The sequence below is a fragment of the Trichoderma harzianum genome (assembly GCF_003025095.1).
Source record: "Trichoderma harzianum CBS 226.95 unplaced genomic scaffold M431scaffold_1, whole genome shotgun sequence".
In the NCBI taxonomy this organism is placed as follows: Eukaryota; Fungi; Ascomycota; class Sordariomycetes; order Hypocreales; family Hypocreaceae; genus Trichoderma; species Trichoderma harzianum.
This window is the reverse complement of record NW_020209249.1, coordinates 1641189-1664163: the sequence shown is the minus strand read 5'-3', so window position 1 is coordinate 1664163 and position 22975 is coordinate 1641189. Positions and strand designations below refer to the sequence as shown.

The window sequence follows — 22975 nt, the reverse complement described above, 5'->3', positions numbered from 1 at the left end:
ATATCAGCAGCAACAACAACGCCTGTTCCCCCATTAGTTTCTAATTCTACCCCTCCCTTTTTTTTCTTCTCTTTTTTTTCTTCTCAATCATCTTGTTCTTCTTGTTTCTCGCTTTCATTTTCGGGTTCCTCCAAGGCACAGGGGCATCATTTGGATACAACGATAAAGTTCAACTAGCATCAGGGTTTACGGACAGAGAGGGGCGCAACGAGAAATTCCTTTTTTTCCTTTATTTTACCATATACCATCTGGGCTCTTTTGGTCGCATCGCGTCCCCTATCAACTACGGCTTTTTTCTCATCTTCAGATAGAGAGATGGGACAAGAGAAGGAGCGGACAACGGCGTTGGCTTCATTTGGGATTGATACCTTTTTGACCCTTTCCCCCCCTTCTCTTCTCTGATTGATTCCCCCTTACATCTTTTCTTTTCCTAATACGTTTGAAGGGCACCAACGAGAAATCCTCTCGTCTTGCGTGTCCACTGCTTTTCTCCTCTCTTTCTATTTTTCGAATTCGCTTCGTTCTGGGAAATGGACTACAAAAACCCGATTTTTTGTACTCTTGATTTTTGATTCCCCCTTTCTTTCTTTGGCCAAAGAAAAAAATCGGAGAGACAGAAAAGGTGCAAAAAAAATACGGCATGGCTGTTATTTTTAATACTCGTTTGGTGTTTTCTTTTCTTTTCATCAGCGCTGAGTGTTTGGATTTGGAATTTGGGAAAAACATTTTACTGCGATGGCTTCAAGTTTGATATTTTCATGTTCCCTATGTCTTTATTACCCCTGTCTGTTTTTTCTTTTCTTTTCTGCTTCTTCTCTTGGGTACCCAATCCCGTTGATGGCCTGCTGCTTATTGCGGCCATTCTAACCCCCCAGCGTCTTCATAGAAGCGTCCACGGCATGCAAATGCTTCATACCACTTTTATTTTTTATTATAAAACCGGTCTGTCAAACAGGAGTTGTTGTTACCTATGCTCTTATGGTGGGTTGTTTCAGCTGCTTTGCTCCCCGGACAAATGGACAATGGACAATGGACACAATTTGTTGCATGGTCATGAAGGGATTTGTGCTTTTCGTTGCTTATTTTGTGGTTGCTTTTTTTTTTCATCGCTGGTGGTGTTTGTTGTTTGTGTGTATGTGTGTGCTCGCGTGTGTTTTCTCTCTTTCTTTGTAATGTTTGCATGATTGGGATGGGCTGCTGATCTTGATGGGCATGGATAACGGAGTATCAAAGTTGGAGAAACAGGAGCAAACCTTTCTTTTCTTTTTCTTTTCCTTGTTTCTATAGGGAGTTCCTCGTCTTTTTTTGGCTGTCTATGGCTTTCCTACGAGAAGGGCATGGTTGAGAGTCCTAGAGACCGAGAGGAAGGGAGGGTTTTTTTTCGTTGGACTTTTGAAAACATTCTGCTCATTGGACGTGGGAAAAACAAAAACATTTTCAACGGCGCGATACGACAAACGTGGCTATCATTGGGAAACTTGCTTGTGGTTCGGTCTGCTCAGCTTTGTTTGGGAGGGGTATTATTCGTTTCTGTCGTTTCTTACTGCTATTATTATATAGTTTTTTTTTTTTTTTTTTCGAATGTCAAATGGAGTGCTAAGCGTCTCTAGTTTTGTGCTGCCATCCCCATGTATGGTTGTCCCGTGATGCTCATAAATGATGAAAAACTCGTTCGTAACCCAAAACTTGACGTATCCTACCATTAGGTAGCACTTCCATTCCGTATGCACTACCCATCCCTCATCGACAATCTTCCCGTGCGTATGTTGAAGGTGCACGCGTTCATGCTGCGAACTAGGCTGGACTGTCACCCGCGCTCTATATACTGAGAGGTCTGGGCTATATTTCGCGGGATGGGACTCCATCTGGTAGCAGAGCTGGCTTGGCTCGGGCACTGTCTGTGCTGGGTCGACATGAAGCCGGCATTCCCCAATGGCCCGGCATCCTCCGTTGCGGTAGAAGAATAAGATGCCTTTGCAGCATCCCGTGATTTGGTCGCGGAAAACAAGAGCTGACACAACGTCGTCCAGCGGCGCCCAAGAGAAGTATTCTGCCTGCAAGAAAGAATCTTGGCTGAGGAAATTGGCCCCAAATCTGTCCAGGGGGGCTTCATATCTGTCTAGGGGGAAAACGTGCGGTGACCACCACTCCGGCGTGGGCTGTGATTCTGGGCGGCAGTATGCGCCAATGAGCTCAACTTGCTGCGGCATGAAGTCCGCTCGATTCGGCTCACCGTAGATGAAGCCAAGGGAAGTACCTGCGCCCAGACAACTGTCTTTAAAGAACGAGTTCCCGTGAGGCCCTATGATGACGTCGCCGGACTTTTTCAACTGAAAAAGGTAGCAAAAAGGCAAACCGGGCTGTTGACGCAAGCCTACAACGGTCAACTGATCTCCCGGCGGAATAGGCAGGTAGAGCCATATAGCATTGCTCTGGGCAGCGCGTTTCATTCGGCGATGCGTCGAACGAGCAGACGTTTGTTCTTGATAGTGGATATGTATGTCACAGAGACGCCCCAGGGTGTAGAAGAAGGTTATACCTCGCATGCTCTCTGACTCAAGATAAAATAGACGTGGCCAAGTAGCGGAAGGCTTATTGGGGGACAAGTTGCATCGGGACAAGGGAGGCGGAACAGGAGTATTCCATATATGGGGGACCCAGCCATTGGGAAGAAGTTTGAGGCGTAAAAGACCATTCTAAGAAAAGCAAAAATATAAGACACGGTGGTTTGACTGGAGAATGGTGGGGAAAAGACGTACTTACCACGAGCTCTACTTGCACCCCTTCAACGTCCTTGCCGCTTCCAACAATGTGCGCAGTGTACCTGTAGTTTTTTCGCCAGTATCGTGGATAGTCGACAAGGCGCTCAACTCTACTGATACCATCGGAATCTATCGTCAGCCTGATTATAAGGGGCGTCTGGGAGTCGCTCTTGTCAAGCTTCCCGCCTCGCTTCCAGGAAACGACATGCCGCAGCGCCACGACCTCTGACTGCTGTGACTCGTCTCCCATGTTTGAGATACACACGGTCGCTCGTAGCACTGAGATGCTCCTCCAGAACAAAGCGCCCGCCGAGTGGCCGTGGATTATCTTGAGAAGGTCGACCGGCAGCCTGGACAGCTGCGGAAGTCCATACATATTGGCCGCCACATCGAGCGACCGGCTGTCATTGCTGTTGGGCAAAAACAACGGCTGTGCCTCCTTCCAGGGCCTTTTCCACAAGGCCAAGACAAGGAGCCGCCGGAGCAGGACCTGTGTGTCGTCAATAAGGCACCGGTGCGTGAAGAATCCATAGCATCCGTGGTGCACTGCAGCGGCTTCCAGCGAGGCAGCGCACGCACCGCAGTTATAGGGCTTGCAGAGGGTGTTTTCAAGAGTGTTGTGGGCGACGACAAAGGTGACCAACAGGCCTCGGCTGTGGAAGCGGAACGGACGTGAGACGCAATATGAATGTGGATTGCTGTGACAGCGATAGACTAGAAGAGAAAGACGTTGGTTACGATGAACATGTTGAAATAGAGGACGAGGACGAGCTTGAAGGTAGGCTTAAGAGAAGAGGAGAGGAGAGGAGAGGAGAGTAAAGACGTACGAGCCACGGCCATCTCATTGGCCTCGATGCGGTCTCCGCAGATGCCGCACTGAGGGACGAGCCTGATATGCTGCTACTCATTATCATTATCCATGGCGATTCTTTACTTGTGCTAGTCGTCGATATGAGTGCGTATCAAATTGTATCAATTATAAGAAGAAGAAGAAGAAGAGAATATACCCTGGGGGTGTTGATGTTGTTTTGTCAAGTTATTGGGAGTCATGGAAGGGCAGCAACGAGCTGTAGGTCATATAAGCTCCAACATGGCTGCTCCTGCCAGTCATGTTTCTTTTGACCGCGGCCATCAACACTTCGCGGTTGCCTTGAGATGCAGTCATAATATCGGGGGGTTACCATGGATCGTCAACAGCTATTGCTTAGTGTATGGACATGGGACAAATACGGCTTCGAACTCGAGAGTTGCGTTGAGAATTCCGAATACGAAGTAACGAGTATAAGTATAACAGACAGATGCTATAATTGATGCTGTAATATGTATTGTATTGAACCTCATTGGCGATTTCAGTTCCTACTGCTTGCTATAATTAATAGCCACCCCCTAGATATAGATACCTAGAGCACAGCATCAATGCCATCGCCATATAACATTTTGAGGTATCGCAAAGAGTAGAGTCCATCCCCTTAATGCCTCCAATTTCCCAGTGGAGTGTTTCTTTCCTCTTGCTTATGTTTTTTTTTCCTTTTCCCCTTTTCAGCCTTATAGCTTGTTTGTTCCCTTGCCGTTCATTCGTGCCTTGGTCATGTAAAATGGAAGCCAATTCCCTGCCCCCAAAACGCCTTGGATTTAACCCAGATTTCCCCCGGGTTGTACCACCTCTATCGTCTCTTGTTTCCCGTTTGAAGTAGGCATAATGTACAGTATATGTGTAAATGACAAGTATCTGCCGCTTTTGGATCGTATGTGCGTGCGTGTGCGTGCGTGTGTGTCCCTTCAGTGTTCTCTTTCGATTTTTTTTTTTGGTTCAGCTGCGTTATCGTACATTCCCGTCGTCCTCTTCGCCTTTTTCATAAACTACCAGACCTTAGGCCGGCGTGTGGAAGAAGCGCAAGATGACCTCGTACATGGCAAACATCATTGCCGCGCTGGGAACCGTGCGCATGAGGTGAGGTGTCAGGCCGCCGTAGAGACCCATGAGGCCTTCTTCCTTCCAGACGAGCTTGAAGCACTGTATCAGGCCAGTGTACTTGAGCTTGCCGTCTCCCATGGGAGCCTGTCGAAGACGGGTTCGCGCAACCTTAGTAGGATATGATCAGTCTGCATTCTTCTTCTCAAGCTTGTAGTAACAAAAAAAATTTACCTCGTGGGGATAGGCAATGACGGCAGCAACCAGCTTTGCACCTCCAGCAGCTCCGCCGTTGCCAAGGACATCCACCGTCTTGTCCCACCAGTTCTTCTCCCTGCCACTGGCCTGAATCGCAGACTCTCTCCGGGCGAGATAGGCCTTGAGCTGCTCGTACAGCATCCACTGCATCGTCGACTCGACCACGCCCAGGTAGCTCGCGCTCATGCCCTTGTACAGCCCCCTGACGCCCTCGTCGCGCACAACCTGCTTGACACAATCCCAGCTGTTGCGATACAGCCGCTGCGTCGCTCCGCCACTGCGCTCGGAGACGTTCTTGTCCAGCTGCAGCCTCGTCTTGACCATCCAAATCGGGTTCGTCGCGGTGCTCGTCGCCACGCCCGCCGTGACACCGGCCAGGAGATGCACCCACGGGGCCTCCTCGCCCCTGTTCCAGTAGTCGGCCATGAGCCTCTTGCCGTTCCCGTACACGTAAAAGTTGATGCTCCTCGCAGGAATGACGCCCACCAGGTTCGGTCCCAGGCCCTTGAACAATGCGCGCGGTCCCTCCGTCCTGTACACCGAGCCCAGGATCTGCAGCGTTTCAGAGAGGTGGTGCATTGCGCTACGCACAGGGTTCAGTCTCTGCAAAGCTTGCGCCTGGGCCTCTCTGGATGCGCGAATCTGCGCCTGGTAAAAGTCGGACTGTAGCCTCGTCTTGAGGACATCGAGCGGTGCCGTGACTGCCGCGGCCGTCATGCCGCCAACTCTAGAACCCTAGCATTAGCATCTTTTCCTCTACTTCGCTCTTCTTCATAGATCCGAGCACGGAGAAACAACACAAACATACCCTCCGGCCATGAAATGTACCCATGACTTCGCAAACGGCAAAGCCTTGACCTGCCCTCTAGGACTGTCATCCGGCAGCACATCGCCCGTCTCTCTCGACTGCACCAGCGCCGCATGCTCAGCCGAAGCGTGCGAGTGCTGGAACGGCCGTCCATCGTCTCGCCCTGGCAGATACGGAGCAACAGCCGCAGGCCCCTGCTGCGCCATGGCCAGGAAAGTAGGTTTTTGGTTTCGTTTAAGAGGGTTTTTGTTCTCTTCTCGATTCGGCTCGATTCAATTCTTTGCTTTGCCTTCTTATCGCAGCTTTAATTTGGTATGGGAAGTCAAAATCGGCGATGCGCAAAAAATGAGTCGGTTAACCTCGATATACCGCGGTGGGGTTCATTAAAGAATGCGGCAAAAGTTGATTGGACGGAGAGAACGAGTAGCGAAACGGTAGAAATAGTTATTCGCCCAGAGCGTATCGAAAAGGGAGAGAGAAGGAGTAGAATGAGGATTAACGGTGACTGTGGGCAAAAGCTTCGTGAATGAGAGGGGGGAATGAGGCAACAGTGAATCTAAAGCCGAAGAATGATGCGTTTATTGCCTCTTGACTTTTTTTGCGGCTCCGGCTTTTTTTTTTTTTTAACCTTCTTGTCCTGTCATGTTTTTTTGTTTTGTTTTAGCTCAGCAACGAGCCGAAGTGGCGCCCTGCAGCTAAAGCGAGCGCCGAAGTTACCCCAAGTGGCCGGCCCAAGCGGTACGTACCGTTAGTACTTGTTGCTTTCGTTCCTCGCCATCTGTCATGTACTCCGTACTTGGGATCCATTGCTATCTAAGTAATCTCTGGGCCACTTGGAGGATATTTTATTGATTTTATTAGATAGAGGGAACTGAATAAAGATAAAAGATAAAAGATAGTCGTATTCTCATTAGCTCGCCAAGGGCCGTCTACCCAGACCCAATCCTATTCATAATCCCAGCATATGCGCATCCCGATATCCATCCCAATCCGTCAAAATGTGGCAAACTTTTCCCAATCATATTCCATAAAAAGCAAACTAGTAATCACTATTGTACTAACCGTACGTATTATCAAGCCGTAGCCACCCATTCTTCACCGCCGTATTTCATCGTGGGGCTAGCGGTGGTAGCGATCCAAACGGCCGAGGCTCATAGTCGGGGGGAGACAAAATGGCAGCGAGCTGCCCCGTCCGTGGAGGATTCCTAGGCACAGTAGGGGGAGCCGGCTCGATCCTGGTGAGCCGAGTGGTGGGCAGCAGCCTCCGCGGCAGCTCGGCAGCGGGAGCCGGTGCCAGCGGTGGTGCCAGCATCGGTGCCGGCGCTGCTGATGGACCCGGTACGGGCATGTGGACCTGATCCATACTGCTGCCCGCTCCAGAGCCGCTGGCCGGCCGAGAGCTGCTCCCTGCCTCGGACTGCGGCGCTGACGCTGGTGCCTTTCCAGCTTTCTTTGCTGATGCGGCTGCAGTCGCTTGCTTCTGTGCTTCATTATATATCGCCTGTAGCTCCTCCTTTACTGCTGCGGCTTCGTCGTCAGTGACGTTCCTCCAGTTGCACCTCGCGTGTTTCTTAGTGCAGCCCCGGCAGGCCGTCAAGTGCTTGACACACTGCAGACGGAGGCGCCGGCATCGGTCGCAAGGGGGGAAAATAATATCTCCCTTGTTGAGCGTGTCTGTCTTTTGCAGTACAAGGGGCCGGTGCACCTCCGTGGCGGGGTCGCCGGGGAGTACCACTTGGCTGAGTGCTAGGTTCGCAATCGATCTCGAGTTGGAGGCCGCAGTCAGAGCTGGCGCCGCAATAGGGGCCGGGGCCGGTACTGGGGTCGGAGCGGGGGCTGCCGTCTCGACCGCCGGATAGACATTTGCCGGGGGCGGGTGATACGGCGGTGCTTCCAAGGCCGGCGGGGCCAGCGGGCCTTGACCGGCAACAGGCGCGCCATTGGGCGATCCGGGTTGTGCCTGGTACCCCGGGGGCGGGCCCTGAGGTGGGCTGTTTTGCATCGCGGCAATGGTGAACTGGTGGAGAAGGTCTGAATGGATATCGTACGGCTCGCCGCTAGGATTCGTAATGACGGGGCGCGGTGGGTGGTTGATGGCATGAAAGCTGGAGCTGGGGCCGGCGCTGGAGCTTGAACCGGAGCTGGAACCGGAAGCTAAGCTGGAACTGGCACCAACTTCAAGAAACTGCTGCCTTCGGGCGACATCACGGGTACGGAGCTCAAGCCTTTGGTGGAGGATGCGAGCTCTGGCCGCAAGCTCGTCCGCCTTTCTGTGCAGATATGAGGCTCTTTGCTCGAGAATTTCGAGCGTCGCCAGCTCGGCCGCCTCGTCCTCTTCAAAGGTGTGTTCCAACGGGAATCTATCCAGTGCTCCAGAAGATATCAGGCGCCAATCATCCTCTATAATCTCAGCCGTTATTCCATTATACACGAAGCGACAACATCGTGAACCGTTGGGTTGTGGGATGACCGTGAAGGCTTCTGGATTCGTCTTGGCAAATGTGACAATCTCCAGCCAGGTAATCTGATGATAAGGATTCGCCGAGAGGATTTTGATTGGGCCTTCAAAGAACCTTTCGAGGCCGCGGAGGAACCGGGGACCCGTCAGTTTGGCCCCGAGATTCGCTGCCATGCTTTCCTTCCGGTCCAAAACACCTACATTCAATCGAATCAGCATTACATCTTCACCATTCTATGAAGCAACGAAAGAGCCATGGCCCGCTTATATGCAAACCTACTTTCATAATCGCCAATGAGGTAGATAATATCGTTAAAGGTGTCGACATCGCCTGGCAAAAAGGACAGCAGCGGGGCGTCGGGCCTTGTCACAAAGTTGACGATGGACTCAGGGGCCACTAGATTATGTTAACATTGAACCGTTCTCAACCTTTAAGCCGAAGAGAGGAATTACAACGTACTCGAAGCTAGAGAAGGCGATGCCTGCATGCGGCCGGGTTCGTAAATGCTCGGCTGACGATGGTGAGCGGGGTGGCTACCGGTATCCTCGAGGTCTCGTTTCCGTTTGTGGGGTTCATGCTCCGGAGCATATGCCATGGTGGCCATCACTGCCTTGGGGCTTGGCGGAGAGCGGCTACGGGATGGCGGAGAGAGCGGAGATCCGGGGCAAACAAAGGTCGGCCGACAAGCAGGGAGGAAATAATCAAGCAAAAAGCAAAAAGCAAAAAGCCCAATGAACACTTGCGTGATTGCCTTGCGTTCGTGTAAGGGGTGATGGGTAAAGAAACCCAGGGAACAGAGCAAAGGGCCCTCAAACAAAACGCCGCATGCGCCTTGGTACGGCCAATGGATCGAACAAGAATGGGATGAGCAAATCGAGAAGGGGGGAGGGCGGAATGGTCTGGGTTATTGTAGGAAAGGAAAATGGAATAAATCCTTGACAAGGTAGTCGACCATCATATGCGGCGTGGCAGCAGCTTTGTCGGATGGGATTGCCCGCTCGCCCAGATGACTGTGGGTCTATCGACGGGCGGTAGCTAGGGGAGGGGGCGTCCGTCAAGAGAAATAGAGAAAGAAAAAGGACGGGCTGCTTCTGGTGCTCGTTCGTATCATGAACAATGGCCAGAGGTAGCGGTCGCAGTAGTACGCTCAAGCTAGGAATAGCTTCAGCAGGAAGGATTCCATGCCCGGTGTATCGTCTGTACTATACATGTACACCTTACATGCGGGCATATACAAGTTATGTGTGCGTACAAGAGTTCGACCTGAAGTGCGTGTAATGGCTAGCTAGAGGTGTGCATCATCTAGTACAGACCGGTCTGCAGGTCGGTAAACTTGTATGGAGTACAAGCGTGATACCATGCTAGCAGGTGCCTGGGCAAGAGGTGTACAAGTGTGAAGCACGTAGTGCAACATGTACGAGCATGTACATGTATGTTTCGACAAAAGGGTCCAAGTACAAGCAGGCGGAAGCAAGGGGGGTGGCATTAACCACAAAGAGGATAACAATGTCGAGCAAGGGAGATGGTCAATGTGGCTTGCAGGATGGCCAAGAGAAGAAGATGGGAGGCAAGAGACGCACAGCGCATTGCATTGGCATTGGCATTGATGCAGATTAGAACAAGAGGAGATGGGCGGGGAAGGAAGCGTTCCGAAAATCCACCCTAGATGGCTGTTTGATCAAACTCGTGATGTTGATGCCATCGTTCTAAACGATGAGAATGGAGCGCCAGCAACGGCCTACTCCCGGCTGTCTTTGGTGCCAGAACAAAGAAACAATCCTACGTAATCAGTAGCGGAGAGGCGGGAAGGCCATGATGGAAAAAAAACTTCCCGGGCGGAAAGAAGAGGAGAGGGGAAGGGGGTGAAAGGGGGGGATAATGACCTGTCTCATCGCGATGGCTAGAGCATGGCAAAAGGCAAGACATGGCAGAAGGTAGGGCGCGGCAGGGCAGCAGCGTGGATAGTGCGTGGTGTAGCAGCACGATTGACAGGGTCTGGCAGGACCGGGCAGGGGTGGGCTTCGATTGGAGAGGACAGCAGCTCGGACGAAGATGGAGGTCGAGGTGCTTGTCGGTATCCAGCATGGGGCTAATGGAGAGGCGAACGATTCTTGAGAGCGAGAAGCGAGCGACCTGGGCATTGGCCTGATGTTCCGTTTAGGCACAGGCAGACCCAAGCCGTCCCAAGCCGTCAAGGTCCTTGGGTCAGAGACAAGCGATGAACAATGCCTGGGCCGATGAGAGACACAGCATGGGTTCGAAGTTGTAATGGTCGAATGGCATAAGTATTAGCTGGAAACCCCAAATCAGCGGCGAGACCAGAGAGATTGAGCCCTGCGGCCAGACAGACAGCCCTGGTTCCGTGTCCAAGACAAGCGAGTTCCATTGGCACAACACCGCTGTCATGTAGGCGTTTTACCGGATGCGCGCATCAACAAGGGGACATCCTTACTCGTGCTTGTGCTCTATCGATTTGTAGAGAGAATCCGTACTCGCTTACTGTGTGATCGCTTGCCTCCTTGTATGCCCTTCGGCGATTTTTTTGCTCTTTCTTTCATTTTGCCCTTTTTGTTTCTCTTTTCTTTTAGCTGACGGTGTGTGTCTGGTCCCTGGAAGAAGTCATATGTAAGAAATGAACCAAGACGCAAACAGCCATGGAGACACCGGCCGGGCTTCTCACACTCTGCCGCATGCGCCAAGGCATGAATAATAGGGGGTGCATTGCGCGCAACTCGTCACATATTCTGTTCATGTTCCTTGTAGATACCTGGTAGCAGCTCCGTAGGCGGCGCTGGACCATTGTGACGCCAAACGCCACCAACCAGCGGTCGACTTCTTGTTTGCTCGCAGCATGTGCTCGTACCCAAGCAGCAAGGAACGGAGCAATTGCTGCTCCGCTATCGACTCGAGCTCCGGACGGCCAAGGTAACCCAAGCCTTAACGTTAAGTGCCGGCTAGAGCATGGCGAGGAGTGATCGTCAAGCGGACCGGGCGGCCCTGCTGTGCCCCCAGAGTTCCAGTAGATTTCCGCAAAGTGGGCGCGTTACGGCAATCCTGTTCCCTGCCTGCAAGTCAGCGAGACCCTCAAGCTAACGCCAGCAGCAGAGATTGAAACCAAATACCCAGGACAGCTCGGCGTGCTAGCTGTGAGACTAGCTGGTAGCTCAGGTTCAGGTCGACCAGGTCAAAGCACGGCCAGGCCCGCAGTTAACGACGACAGTGCTAATGTACGAGCATTGCATTTGGTTGGTACTCGTACAAGCACTAGACCTAGTACACACCAGAGACCCGAGTCGAGGCTATTACGACCCAAAACCAAGGTGTGTATGTGCGTGTGAGTGAGCGAGAGTCAAGGTGTGTTTGATTGTGACGTGTGCGTGTGTTTTCTTGTTGGCATCGCCTACTACTGTATGCAATGCAGTAGCAAGGAGGCGACGCCGTGTGGCAGCAGCGGGCAGCTTCGCCTAGGCAGCCATAGGACTTTGGTTCGTCCTTGTGTAACATCTCGAGGGCCGAGTTGGAGACCGACAACTAGCAAAAAGCCCCAAGAGACACCACCCATCCCATGGCCGTCTGTGAATGCAAAGGGGACGCTCCATACGAGCAGCAGCTGGTTGGTATACCGTCAACACCGTGTCGTAAGGATGTCCACATATATGATATGCCTACCGGTCCTCGTAGGCTGTCCGGTGCAAAGAACTCGTAACAATTGACTGACAATGCAATGCGTCGTGATGGTGTATGCATATCTGCCCACTGGTGCAATTGTCATGCATCAGAAGCAAGCAAACCGCGTGTCAAGTCGAGTGAGTGAGCAGACAGGGAGCCCAAGTCAAGAGCCCAACGCGGACAGACGTCGATTGGCCTCTGCACTGCCGATAGCCAGCGAACCGGCTGCATGTCGACTCCATCCCGGTCTCAGCATCTCTCCCGGCTCAGTCTCCCATCTGCCGCTTTTCTCATCCAGCCCTTGTTGGAGAGGCTCCAAGCCGTCTCCCGGGATTCACCACAGCGTATTCGTACCCCTCCCCCCTCCTCCGTCTCTGTGTCTTCTTCCTCTCCTTCTACTCTCTTCTTTTCTCCTCCTCGTCTGGGACCCCCCTTGATGAAAGACGCTCTCTGGTACACGCCCTCTCCATCTTGCTCGGATGCCAGCCGTATCGCTGGATTCTCGTCGCCCAATCTGGTCCGCCACCTGTACTCCGCAGATCGTTGGGTTCCGCACCGCTGCAGCAGAGGAAATTCCGAAGCCTCGCTTCTGGGCATGGAGAGGAGACCGGAATCCATGGGCCGACTAGATACTCGTATGTACGAGCAACTATGGGCTGCCGCTTCTTTGCTGCCACAGAGAGGATCCTTCGTAGAAGATGGAGAGATTCAATGCATGCGAGGAACGACGGCGGACGAATGGCAGGCATATGATTTGCCTGTTGCTTCTGATAACTGCACGACTACGGTGGTGATGCAAGCAGCGGCACAAGTTCAGTCGAGTTTCTACATCTTCAGGCCTAAATACATTTCCTGGTCCAAGCTTTTGTTGTCCTGTGCTCGTTCTTGCCTTGCCTTCCAGGTTGACATGCCCGGCCTTGCCTGGTAGCTTCCCAGCCTACTGTACCTACTACGAGTATAGTACCTGGTAGGCCAGGATGCGGCTCTGACGGAGAAGGAAGGTTGTGCGGCCGCGGCTTCTGCAGCTTGTCAACCGACATCTGGCGTAAGCTCCGGCTGAGCAAGGAATGGGAAAGAGCGGAAAGGAAAGCAAGCCCCTTTCGCTTTCAGGTTCTTTCTTTTCCATCCCTTGGCTGAATGTCTTAGCAGGGGAAGAAAGTGCGAATTTTCCGTATACCGCCCTGGAGCAGTTAAGGCTACAGCCTACAGGTACTAGTACCTGTAATATGAAGCACCTAAACCTCCAGGGTTACTAATAACCTAAGCTGTTACCAGATGCAGTAGATGCTGCAGTAATACGACATCCATTGATCTCTAGCTCAGTCATCCGTGGCTTTACAAGGATCTCATCATGGATGCCCAGGTGGTTTATTTTGTCAATCTGCTTTGTCACTCATGCTAATGTCACTCAGCTGCAGGACGATACATGCATTCTGATGCCGTCGACTGCCGCGATTCCTACCTACGAGTACACTTCCAAGGCTATGGTACTACCTGGTAGGAGGAGTAGGAGCTGGGCACACACATCTCAGCATACCCGGATTCCCTAGCTGCAGAAACTCGACTCTGAATCACACCACAACACCATGATGAGGTAGCAATGGCAAAGTCTCCCACATTCCGGCATGGGGCGCGATGAACCACCAAGGTTCTTACACATATGACGGATCAGTCACAGTGGAACAGTGCAAGTTACAAAACATCCATCCACCTACCTTGGTACTCATAGATACAAGACGATCCCTCGCAATGCTCGCATTACTCCAACCTCTGTTACGACGCACGCACACGCACACGCACCACTTCTACTCTAAGTAGGTGGCAAATCGAGGTCCCATGTCGATGTCGGCCAAGCCAAGCAATGATGAGAGCATGCACAGCCGACGTGGAACTAAGTAACTGGAACGGAGCAGATGCTGGTCCTCCGGAAGCTTTTCTGCAACAACTTTATCGGAAGATAACCACCCTTAATGCGACAACCCATCGTTTACCGACAAGAGAGATTTTGCATCAATCATTGGTTACCGCTCCTTGTCAAAAAAGCAATCAACTAGGCTCCACGGAGAACTTCGTACAGACGGAGTGCTTGCCGCCCGATTCCATGTCAGTACAGGCACTGGCTAGCTGGCGGCACCTACTTTTAATGCAGAGTAAATTGGCCAACTTCCTATTGCTGTTGCTTGCATCGCTCGTGCTTCACCCACTGTAGGCGACTGCTAATAATACCTAGCCGATGCTACGTGTTTCGACCGGCTTGCACTCGATCCTCAGACCGGCTGCACCTCAGAAGCACTGAGGAGCAGAAAGGGAACAGGCTCGGCCGAACCAAAGTGGACCGCCTGGTGCAGTAACTACGACTAATACGATCCTACCAGGTAGTAAGTTGGGCGGACACCGGGGATCTATCCTTGACGTGAGCTGCTTCATATCTCGGCGATGCTTATAATCGAACAAGTACTAGGTACGGACGTGTTATATATAAGTGCCCTGGAATATGTACACACAGCTCCGCCCGTACCTATCAGATGGCCCTCTGCTGCCGAGAAGGAACAAGGAGACAAGGGGGAAACGGCTCCATGTGTCGGGACAGGTTCCCATCAAAATTGCATCCTTGTTGTTGGTGTTGTTGCTGCTGCACGGAACGGGCATGTGCAGGTAACTGGTCAATCTAATAAGTACCTAACCTTGCCATGCACACAAACCGAGGGGTCTTGCACTACGGAATACCAATTAAGGACATGTGCATACACCGGACACAGTTATCTCCCGAATTTTATACTTACCGCCCGGCACAGGTCGTACTCCGTAGTCTGGGATCTTTGGTGTTGTGCATGGAATTGAATAAAAGGTAAAAAACAGCTTCAATTGAGAAATAGTGACTTGTCCCACCCTAGTCCTAATCGGGCACAAGCCCCTCCTCCCTTGCTCCCCACCTCTGCCTTTGCCAAAATCCCAGGCATCATGTAGCATCACATCACGCACCGCAAGCTTCAATAGCAAAAGCTCTCCGCCCCAAAGCTCGACCAATCCGTTCCCCCTGTCGCCCCGGGAAAACAACGCAGAGGAACAGCAAGCCAATGCGCAGCAGCCATCATGTCCGATAGACCTTCGCACAGAGGCGGCCGCGGCGGTGACCGAGGCAACTATCGAGGCCGCGGAGGAGGTGCCGGTGGTGGCCGTGGAGGCGCTTCCGCTGCCCAGGGCGAGAGGCCCAAGAAGGAGAACATTTTGGACCTGGCCAAGTACATGGACAAGGAGATTACCGTCAAGTTTAACGGCGGCCGCGAAGGTAAAAAGAAAAGGGCGACAGAATTCCAAGCTTCAGGTGACTGACTGACTTTGTGTGGAATGAAACAGTCCGTGGTACTCTCAAAGGCTACGATGCCCTCATGAACCTCGTCCTTGACGAAGTGCAGGAAACCCTCCGAGGTCAGTAATTCTGTCTATGGCCCATTCTTGCAACAGCTATTTACCACGGAGCAATAACTCGCTGTCATGATGACATGGCTTGTAACTAACCCAACCGCTCCCAACAGACGAAGAAGGCAACGAATCATCCCGACCCCTTGGCCTTGTCGTCGTCCGCGGCACACTCCTCGTCCTCATCAGCCCCGCCGACGGTAGCGAAGAAATCGCCAATCCCTTTGCTCAACCTGAAGAGGATTAAGGGAAGGAACCGGATAAGCCCCCCGCTGTCAAAAAGAGCAAAAGGAAGACGAAGATTAAAGCAACGATATGCTACCTTGGAAACAATAATTCTGCAGTATAAAAAAAACGATATAAATGAAGGGGAAAAAACACAAACAAGTCACAATATCAAAAAGGGTCGGCTTCTATCAGATACCCCGTCCGCGAGAAGATGGAAACAAAACATAAACTTGGGAGCCAGCATCGCTATGGCGCATACGACTGGCAGGCTGGTGATAGATTCGGATGATGGCAGGACTCCATCGCCAGAGGAGAGGGAACTTGGGAAGATGTGTACATCAACCTAGAACGGAGATTCCGATAATCTCGGGCTGGAGGCGCCTTTCGAGGCTTCAAGAGGATATAGCAGAACAGAGGGAAAACATGACATGTTTGGCACGTCTTGATACGAGCATGAGAGGGTCATGTTACGACTCGATTAGTCCTTCTAGGATATGCGCAGTGCCGCACAAATAAGGCTGATCACTGCCAAAATCTACCTTGTGGGTGCCCATCACGAGCCTACGTGTGACCAGATGCCAGCGTATTGTGAATAGTAATGTAAATTGATTGGCAGTAAGTATATAGCTTTTTTTGGTGTTATGTATCTGTGGATATGCCCTCTTCTCCAGTTTCTCCCCCTCTGTCCTCCATCTTTCCCTTCCATCTTGCATCTTGCATCTTGCATCTTGCACTCTTGTATTCTCTCTTCTATCCCCTCCCATGCTTTCTCACATTATCCAGAACAAAACATAACATTTCAAAATCGTTCAGTGCCAGCAAAAGCTGCTAGCTACATTGTTGTGATCCATTTCGTTTTCTGTCGCAAATTCTCATCGACTCATTTGCCATGGTCTCTCGCAGAGCAGCCGCGTCCTGGTCTTGTCTTTGGTTATGGTTCAGCTCATCGTAGCAACAGGGCTCACCGGACACCGTCAATGGTTTGCTCGCATCCCATATCCGTCTCTTCTCCTACGCGACGTAGCTAGGCTCCATCTCCTAAAAGGTTCTGCCCGGCTTGGCCGCCTTTATCAATTCGTTAAATGCATTTACCAGTTGCTTCTTCAGCTCTTTATAGCTGACAACAAAGCTGGTCTGCTCATCTCTGCTGGTCAGGCAGATTCTCTCGTCAACGCCGGCATCGAGCTTGTTGAGGCAGCGTATCATGTGTCCAATGTCCATGACAGGGTTCCCATTGCTATCCACCTGGTGGAAGACGTAGTCTCTGAAGAGCTTCAGCATGTATCGCTCTCCGTTTTCCGACCAGGCTCGGTCGCCTTCAAACTCTTGCCGCTCATTGACGGTGCCAAGCTTCATCATGAGCCTGGCAATCCTTCCGTTTTCCAGTTCACGGAATAGCTCAGAGTTGAGAGCATCTGCCCTATGCTGGCTCTGGTCAAAGGCCGCTACAATATGGGTCGCTATCCCTTGAATGAACTCGTCAATCGACTTATGTGCCGGGGCTGGAGTTGGCGTCAGCAGCCACGTAATGGTATCCCTCATTTCTGCAGAATAGGTCCTGCTCATCTGCTCCATGGCCGCATTCAAGTTGGTGAGCTGCAAGGGGAGGTTGCCAGTGGCAAGGCAAAGTAGGGTACGGCCGAAATGCAACAAATCTTCTTGTTGCAGTTCTTGGACTGGCCGTCTAACGTCAAAGTGAACTACATCCAGTACGGAACACGCGTTGAGGCGAATTCGGTTCTTATCCGTCAAAATAATCTTGCTAACATCCACACAGCGCGCTGCGAGGTTGTTGTCATGTATCGACTTGAGGGCCGTGGCAATCTGGGAAATGTACCCCCAGAGAACCTGTTCGGTAATGGGCGGCTTTGGCTGGAATCGGCCGCTTGCCGCCACAGTTGGCGTGAGGTGTGCCTCAGCCAGCGTCTTGGATAGCGGGTGGTAGTCCTGCACAAAAATGAGGGAACTGTCTCCGAAAGCCCTCGTAGTGAAGGCATCGTGGATGCTGACAACGTTGGCATTATCAACCCGCTTCCACTCCTTTACGGATCGAATGGCATGCTCATTTGTCAGTCGAAAGCCTTCCAATCTCCTCAGACAATAAAGATTGCCATTCTTGGACGAAGTGGCTTTGTACACCCAGCTGGGGTATCCAAATATGTTTGCATTTTTGCGATGGGTCGTATCCAGGGCGACCAAGGAGTGGTAGTTCTCCAACTGTGGCAGCTGGGAATTAGGCATTACTTGAAGGGCCGCTTCCGACTTCTTTTGCATTTCCTCTCTCAGCTTCTCCGGTAAGAAGAACTCGTGACTGAGGCGGTGGTATGGCATCAGATCTTCTCGGTATGGCCCAATGGGAGCGTAAAGATGATGCTGCAATGGTTGTAATGGGGCAGCAAAAGCGTTTTGCGTTTGAAAATATGTAGACTGAGCGCCAGCCATGGCATTATGGTCTTCAGCATAGGGGTTGAATGGCGTCGTGGCCATGTTTTGGTTTGACATCCCAAACGGATCGTATGTGACGGTTCCATCTTGTGAAGTCCCATTTGTTGATACAGCCTTGGCCACCGCCGTTAGTGGAATCGAAATTGGAATGGGATGAGCTCCTGCGGGGACAAAGGTGGAAGGATATGGGAGAGGAGGAGTTGGGGCATCTGGGAGAGGAGGTCGTACAGAGGAAGAGCTGAGATCGAAGCTGGGCGTGAATTCCCGTATAGAAGCAGGATTAAACATGGGTGCCTCGGTGTCTGGTAAAGTAGATGGCGTGGCAGCTATGAATCAGATACAGTTAGCACCCAAAAAATCAAGTGTTTGAACTGACAATGCTTCGGACTTACCTCCTAGGCCACGCGGAGTGAAAGATGGGGCGGTGACAGCTTGTGAGGAAAATGTAGGCTTCTTGTTGATAGGTTGTAGAAGTGAAGGTGTAAAAGATGGCGACTCGACATTCAGCGCCTTTTTCGAGCTATAACGAGCAGCAAGGTCAGCAACAGCCATAGAGCATGAACCAGGAACCAAGAGAGCATGTGCTCGCGTGTGTGTATAGCATCGACCGAGATGGGGGGGGGACTCGGACTCGTTGCTCTTATATTTAGCATATGAAGGGTAAATCAACACCTACTTGTCTTGCTGGGGCGAATTCCCCTTGGTCTGGTCGTGCGAAAAGGAACACCCTTGGTCCTCATAGCGACAATGACCGTAGATAAGAACATTTCTGCAGAGCGTCTCCTTGTTTTCTGTTGACGGTCAGCCTGGTTCAGTCTGGTCTGGTCTGGATATCGGTCCATGATATGGTGCTGAAACCCACCTCGTGTTTTGGGCCTTGGGGAGCCGACCTGGCGCCGCATCTCGGCAGTTTGATATCGCGACGTCGCCATGGTGGTCAATTGTGTTTCTCGAAAAGAGTGCCGTCCCCGGGGCCGGATCTACGACTTCTGGAGGCGGGATCAGCTTATGATTTGGGCGTCGGAAAGAGCACGGCAAGGAAGAGCAGAGGTCGGCGACGGGATCAGATGTGTTTGGACGAGTTGCGAGAGAGAAGCAGAGACAGCAAAAGCGGATGAACGGTGAAGGAAGAGCAAGGACGAGGAGACGGAGACGAGACAAGGAGGAGGAAGTAGGACTTGTGGTGGCTCGGATTATGTTTTGTTTATCAACATACTGGATGGCAACAATCGTCTCCCATGGCTCAATTGATCGGGGCGGCGTCGCGCCCATGGACGAAAAAGAAAACAGGCTCGAGCCCGGCCAAGGCAAAAAGTATACGCACGAGAGTTGGTGACGAGCAGCCGCGCCTCGTCGCCGCTGATCGGGTTGGTGTCTTTGGAGGAGTGGGGAGACGCCGCCATCTCGGAACTATGGTGGAAGCCAGATGCGGGTGCTAGCCGGGGTTGAGCCGAGATAGGAGCCCAAGGAGGTACGGACTGGTGGTGGTGTTGTTATTACTGTACCACAAGAGCGTACAGTACCTGGGCGCATGCAATCAATCCAATAAGAATTCGCACTCTATTTAGTGCAGGTTGGCCGAATAGGAGGCGGACAGAGTGATTAAGACTGAGTAACTTCTAAGGTAGGTCTAGGTATGTGGCATATAATACAGGTACTAAGAATCTATCTCTACCCTTGACAACGGCTTTGAGAAATACAGAGTGCCGTTCAACGGACTCGAATTATACGGCTCTGTTTCCACAAATCCTTCAGACTTGTACAAGCTAATGGCGGCAGTCATCTTTGACAGTGTGTCGAGTAGCATCTCGTCATAGCCCGCGGCCTGGGCACATCTCACTGCCTCTACGAGCAGAGTCCTGGCTACCTGTCTCCCACGGGCTTCTGGATATACAAACAGTCGTTTGAGTTCGCAGTAGCGTAGCCCTGCAGGTTGCGATTCCAGATATACAGACTCAAGGTTTAGAGGCCGCAGAGCAATGCAGCCAAGGACCGTGTCTGTTGTTGCATCCACAGCGAGGAGAAGTGCCCCAGTGGGCGCTGCATATTTCCCGGGCAACCCGTTTAGCTCGGCGGTGTAATTTTGGTGAGTCAAATCTTCGTCTAGCCATGTAGTGTACTCTCTGAAGCATTCGACTACTGCTGCGAGATCTGATGAAGAAGAGGCTTGGCGAACAAGAACGGACGAGGCGGTAGGTTGTGTTGCCATGGTATCGTGGCGCCTAGCTACAGGGTAGGTATATTGTGTATCGGACGACAAGATTTGAGTCAACACACCTTCAAAGTAAAGGAAGACTTGAGAATGGGGCGGGCAATTTACTTTTCAACGCATAAAGATCAGGGTCATAAGTTCTGGATTAACGGGTGCGAGGAAGATAAACTGCAAATCTCAAGTGACGCATATGATGCATTTGCCGGTACCGGAGTCTTGTAGGATTCTATGGATTCCATCAGGTAGGTACTAAAGCACAGTAGCTCTGTTGCACATGGTTCAGTAAGTACTTGAGAACAGAGGCTGCGCTTGACTCCAGAACGACCTGGCAACTGGGTAAATTGGCGTAAAAGCATTGTTTAGACTTCCAACATCTAACTTTTCTACAGGCTAATGCAAAAATACAATCAGCCATGGGGATTATAAACAGCCTTCACCCCAGGTAATCCTTTCTCGCACCAGCGTCAACGTGCTTGTGGATCACTGAAGAGAGCTTAGGCTGTTGGGCTCCGCTATAGCGATGAGGTAATGCGGCTTTGACGCAGGCACACCTCAAGCGATAAGCCAACTGGAGCCCGCTATTATGATACTGCGACAGCTCCGAGATTCCTTATCGACGTCAACTTGGAAGCTCCAAACGAAACACAATCACCAGCCATCCGTGGTCAAACCGTTCAAGAGGAAGAACGTGGTCACATGGAAAGCACACAGGCATCTTGATCTCATTCCTCATCCTTCCGGTTTCCTGTCGTTTCCCCGCCAAAGATGGCCGACAACGCCGATGATACGGGACAGCTGTCACCAAGCCAGCAAGATGCCTTGCAGCAGTATATGCAGTTGACAAACCAAGAGGCAAAAGATGCCATCCCGCTGCTGACAAGATCGCAATGGAATGTGCAGGTAAGATGATATATTTTCATTGCTATTTCTGGGACACCTCTTCTTGACCTCCTCCTAATCTCGGTGAATGTCGTGCGTCGTCGTTAACCTTCGCTGGCCATGCCTAGATCGCCATTACCAAATTCTTCGATGGCGAGACCGCCGACCCAGTTGCTGAGGCAATGGCAGCTCAGGAAGCTCCGCGCTCGACCGCACGCCACGAAAATCTTCAAGAGAGCTTCTTGGTGGCACCAGACCGATCATCTGGATCGAGCCGGCGAAACCGAACCGACGCCGCTCCCCGGGTTGTGCCCTCGCCGCCCGTGATCCATCGGACACCATGGTTTATCGGTCTCCTGCTCACGCCGTTTAGCTGGGGTTGGCGGGTTGCCTCAACCCTCCTGCGCACGATCGGATACATCTTAGCATTCTTACCTGCTTCCATACGGCCGCGAACTGTTACAGCTGGAATTGCTACGGGCTTTCGAAGCCCAAGTGGTCGACGGATGCTTATGCCCCGGGATGCAGCAGCTAGATTCAGGCGAGAATTTGATGAAGAATATGGATCGAATAACCTCTCGCTCTTTGAGGGCGGCATAGCCCAGGCCCATGACCTGGCCAAAAAGGACCTTAAATTCCTCCTCGTCCTGTTCATGTCTCCCGAGCATGACGACACCGAATCATTCATCAAGAACACACTACTGGCCCCGGAGGTTGTTGAATTCCTCAACGACCCGGCCAACAACATGATACTATGGGGAGGCAACATTCTCGATTCAGAGGCATACCAGGCAGCTACTGAATATGCTTGTACAAAATATCCCTTTTCAGCCCTCGTGTGCTTGACCCCTAAGGAAGGTAGCACTCGAATGGGTATTGTCAAACGATTGGTAGGCCCAATGCCTCCTTCGATTTACTTGTCAGAACTGCAAGCCGCCATGGAAAAATACGGCTCCGATTTGAATAGGGTGCGGGCCGAAAGGGCTTCACAGGAGCTGGCTCGTAGTCTGCGTGATCAACAAGATTCAGCTTACGAACGATCGTTGGCCATTGATAGAGAGCGTGCGCGAGAGAAGAAAGAGGCTGCTGCTGCCGCCGCGGCCGCGGAGAAGCGAGCTCTGGAAGAGGCCGAGGCAGCTGCTGTACTGGCTGAGAAACGACGACAGTGGAAATCGTGGCGAGCCCCGAGGATCCTACCCGAGCCTCCCGCAACCGACAGAAAGGCTGTTCGGGTGGCACTCAAGATGCCCGAAGATTTGGGAGGCGAAAGAATCGTCCGGCGTTTCCCCCACGACGCCCCTGTTGAAGAACTCTACGCATTTGTTGACTGCCAGGACATTCTGCGCGGTGAAACTCTGGAGGAGGACGAGGTAGACGAGCCCGAAGACTACGAGCACAAGTACGAGTTCCGGATAGCTTCGACCATTCCACGTGTGGTGTACGAGCCAAGCAAAACTGCAACCATGCTGGAGACGATTGGCAAGTCTGGTAATCTCATTGTGGAAGACCTATCTGATGACGAGGATGAGGATGACGAATGAAGAAGTATGATAGACACATGACACTATTGATGGGACTCCACGTAATTTTTCTCTTAAAAAATAAAAGCAACAAAAAATAAAAGGAAAATTGATCCAACATGACTGGTCTGTCTTGTATATGATACCTTGCAATGGCTTGACTTACGACTCACGTGTGTTGCAAAGCCAAGAAGCTTACGTAGAACAGCTTTGCTGACGGCAGTTGGCAGATGGGGTGATGAAGAACCACCTCAACCCCATCCACCACCTTTTCTTCAATCTACAGTATTGTCAGGGAGATCCAGATGTGTGCCCGAGAATTACAAAGCAAAAAGGGTAGGAAGCTGGAGACGAGGGCTAGCACACGTGAGGCTCTATGGGACCGGAAACAAGTCGGGAGTAT

General features: G+C 51.7%; 11 protein-coding genes across 11 annotated transcripts; 5 read left to right on the top strand and 6 right to left on the bottom strand.

Annotated features, from left to right (window-relative positions):
* Nucleotides 1-1584: 1584 nt before the first annotated feature.
* On the bottom strand, nt 1585-3933 carry M431DRAFT_12403 (hypothetical protein; the record flags this gene model as incomplete). Its single annotated transcript, XM_024912212.1, has 4 exons — nt 3478-3933; nt 2764-3415; nt 1701-2696; nt 1585-1596 (listed from the first exon to the last, which is right to left on the bottom strand). Exons 1-4 carry the CDS (start codon nt 3600-3602, stop codon nt 1585-1587), a joined length of 1785 nt encoding a protein of 594 aa, XP_024780152.1. The 5' UTR covers nt 3603-3933.
* Nucleotides 3934-4632: 699 nt separating this feature from the next.
* M431DRAFT_71556 (hypothetical protein) lies at nt 4633-5946 on the bottom strand (the record flags this gene model as incomplete). The annotated part of the gene is made up of 3 exons (XM_024921916.1): nt 4633-4845; nt 4909-5659; nt 5741-5946. 3 exons carry the CDS (start codon nt 5944-5946, stop codon nt 4633-4635), a joined length of 1170 nt encoding a protein of 389 aa, XP_024780151.1.
* A 902-nt stretch (nt 5947-6848) lies between these two features.
* On the bottom strand, nt 6849-8794 carry M431DRAFT_476957 (hypothetical protein; the record flags this gene model as incomplete). The annotated part of the gene is made up of 3 exons (XM_024915524.1): nt 6849-8395; nt 8479-8595; nt 8659-8794. 3 exons carry the CDS (start codon nt 8792-8794, stop codon nt 6849-6851), a joined length of 1800 nt encoding a protein of 599 aa, XP_024780150.1.
* Nucleotides 8795-12669: 3875 nt separating this feature from the next.
* M431DRAFT_502607 (hypothetical protein) lies at nt 12670-12914 on the bottom strand. The gene has a single exon (XM_024918175.1). It carries the CDS (start codon nt 12906-12908, stop codon nt 12708-12710), a length of 201 nt encoding a protein of 66 aa, XP_024780149.1. The 5' UTR covers nt 12909-12914; the 3' UTR covers nt 12670-12707.
* Nucleotides 12915-13122: 208 nt separating this feature from the next.
* Nucleotides 13123-14595, top strand: M431DRAFT_182890 (hypothetical protein). The gene is made up of 4 exons (XM_024913147.1): nt 13123-13231; nt 13287-13555; nt 13605-14018; nt 14099-14595. The coding sequence occupies exons 2-4, from the start codon at nt 13504-13506 to the stop codon at nt 14227-14229; spliced, it is 597 nt and encodes a 198-aa protein (XP_024780148.1). The 5' UTR covers nt 13123-13231; nt 13287-13503; the 3' UTR covers nt 14230-14595.
* M431DRAFT_502606 (hypothetical protein) lies at nt 14248-14627 on the top strand. Its single transcript, XM_024918174.1, has one exon. It carries the CDS (start codon nt 14363-14365, stop codon nt 14525-14527), a length of 165 nt encoding a protein of 54 aa, XP_024780147.1. The 5' UTR covers nt 14248-14362; the 3' UTR covers nt 14528-14627.
* Nucleotides 14596-15668, top strand: M431DRAFT_182658 (hypothetical protein). Its single transcript, XM_024913144.1, has 3 exons — nt 14596-15157; nt 15226-15297; nt 15405-15668. The coding sequence occupies exons 1-3, from the start codon at nt 14962-14964 to the stop codon at nt 15533-15535; spliced, it is 399 nt and encodes a 132-aa protein (XP_024780146.1). The 5' UTR covers nt 14596-14961; the 3' UTR covers nt 15536-15668.
* An 886-nt stretch (nt 15669-16554) lies between these two features.
* Nucleotides 16555-18893, bottom strand: M431DRAFT_489236 (hypothetical protein; the record flags this gene model as incomplete). The annotated part of the gene is made up of 4 exons (XM_024916651.1): nt 16555-18287; nt 18354-18481; nt 18638-18752; nt 18824-18893. The coding sequence occupies 4 exons, from the start codon at nt 18891-18893 to the stop codon at nt 16555-16557; spliced, it is 2046 nt and encodes a 681-aa protein (XP_024780145.1).
* A 91-nt stretch (nt 18894-18984) lies between these two features.
* Nucleotides 18985-19339, top strand: M431DRAFT_182757 (hypothetical protein). Its single transcript, XM_024913145.1, has one exon. The coding sequence runs from the start codon at nt 19076-19078 to the stop codon at nt 19295-19297; it is 222 nt and encodes a 73-aa protein (XP_024780144.1). The 5' UTR covers nt 18985-19075; the 3' UTR covers nt 19298-19339.
* Nucleotides 19340-19550: 211 nt separating this feature from the next.
* On the bottom strand, nt 19551-20314 carry M431DRAFT_502603 (hypothetical protein). The gene has a single exon (XM_024918173.1). The coding sequence runs from the start codon at nt 20168-20170 to the stop codon at nt 19619-19621; it is 552 nt and encodes a 183-aa protein (XP_024780143.1). The 5' UTR covers nt 20171-20314; the 3' UTR covers nt 19551-19618.
* A 624-nt stretch (nt 20315-20938) lies between these two features.
* On the top strand, nt 20939-22593 carry M431DRAFT_476952 (hypothetical protein; the record flags this gene model as incomplete). The annotated part of the gene is made up of 2 exons (XM_024915523.1): nt 20939-21073; nt 21181-22593. The coding sequence occupies 2 exons, from the start codon at nt 20939-20941 to the stop codon at nt 22591-22593; spliced, it is 1548 nt and encodes a 515-aa protein (XP_024780142.1).
* Nucleotides 22594-22975: the final 382 nt, after the last annotated feature.

What these genes read in the sequence shown, in the direction of transcription:
- M431DRAFT_502607 (XM_024918175.1), bottom strand. Translation starts at nt 12,908, where the DNA reads ATGTCGGTTGACAAGCTGCAGAAGCCGCGGCCGCACAACCTTCCTTCT.
- M431DRAFT_182890 (XM_024913147.1), top strand. Translation starts at nt 13,504, where the DNA reads ATGAACCACCAAGGTTCTTACACATATGACGGATCAGTCACAGTGGAA. An exon ending in ATCAGTCACAGTGGAACAGT is followed by an intron (nt 13,556 to 13,604) that starts GCAAGTTACAAA and finishes CATAGATACAAG; the next exon opens with ACGATCCCTCGCAATGCTCG. An exon ending in GCACCTACTTTTAATGCAGA is followed by an intron (nt 14,019 to 14,098) that starts GTAAATTGGCCA and finishes AATAATACCTAG; the next exon opens with CCGATGCTACGTGTTTCGAC.
- M431DRAFT_502606 (XM_024918174.1), top strand. Translation starts at nt 14,363, where the DNA reads ATGTACACACAGCTCCGCCCGTACCTATCAGATGGCCCTCTGCTGCCG.
- M431DRAFT_182658 (XM_024913144.1), top strand. Translation starts at nt 14,962, where the DNA reads ATGTCCGATAGACCTTCGCACAGAGGCGGCCGCGGCGGTGACCGAGGC. An exon ending in GTTTAACGGCGGCCGCGAAG is followed by an intron (nt 15,158 to 15,225) that starts GTAAAAAGAAAA and finishes GGAATGAAACAG; the next exon opens with TCCGTGGTACTCTCAAAGGC. An exon ending in AGTGCAGGAAACCCTCCGAG is followed by an intron (nt 15,298 to 15,404) that starts GTCAGTAATTCT and finishes CGCTCCCAACAG; the next exon opens with ACGAAGAAGGCAACGAATCA.
- M431DRAFT_182757 (XM_024913145.1), top strand. Translation starts at nt 19,076, where the DNA reads ATGAACGGTGAAGGAAGAGCAAGGACGAGGAGACGGAGACGAGACAAG.
- M431DRAFT_502603 (XM_024918173.1), bottom strand. Translation starts at nt 20,170, where the DNA reads ATGGCAACACAACCTACCGCCTCGTCCGTTCTTGTTCGCCAAGCCTCT.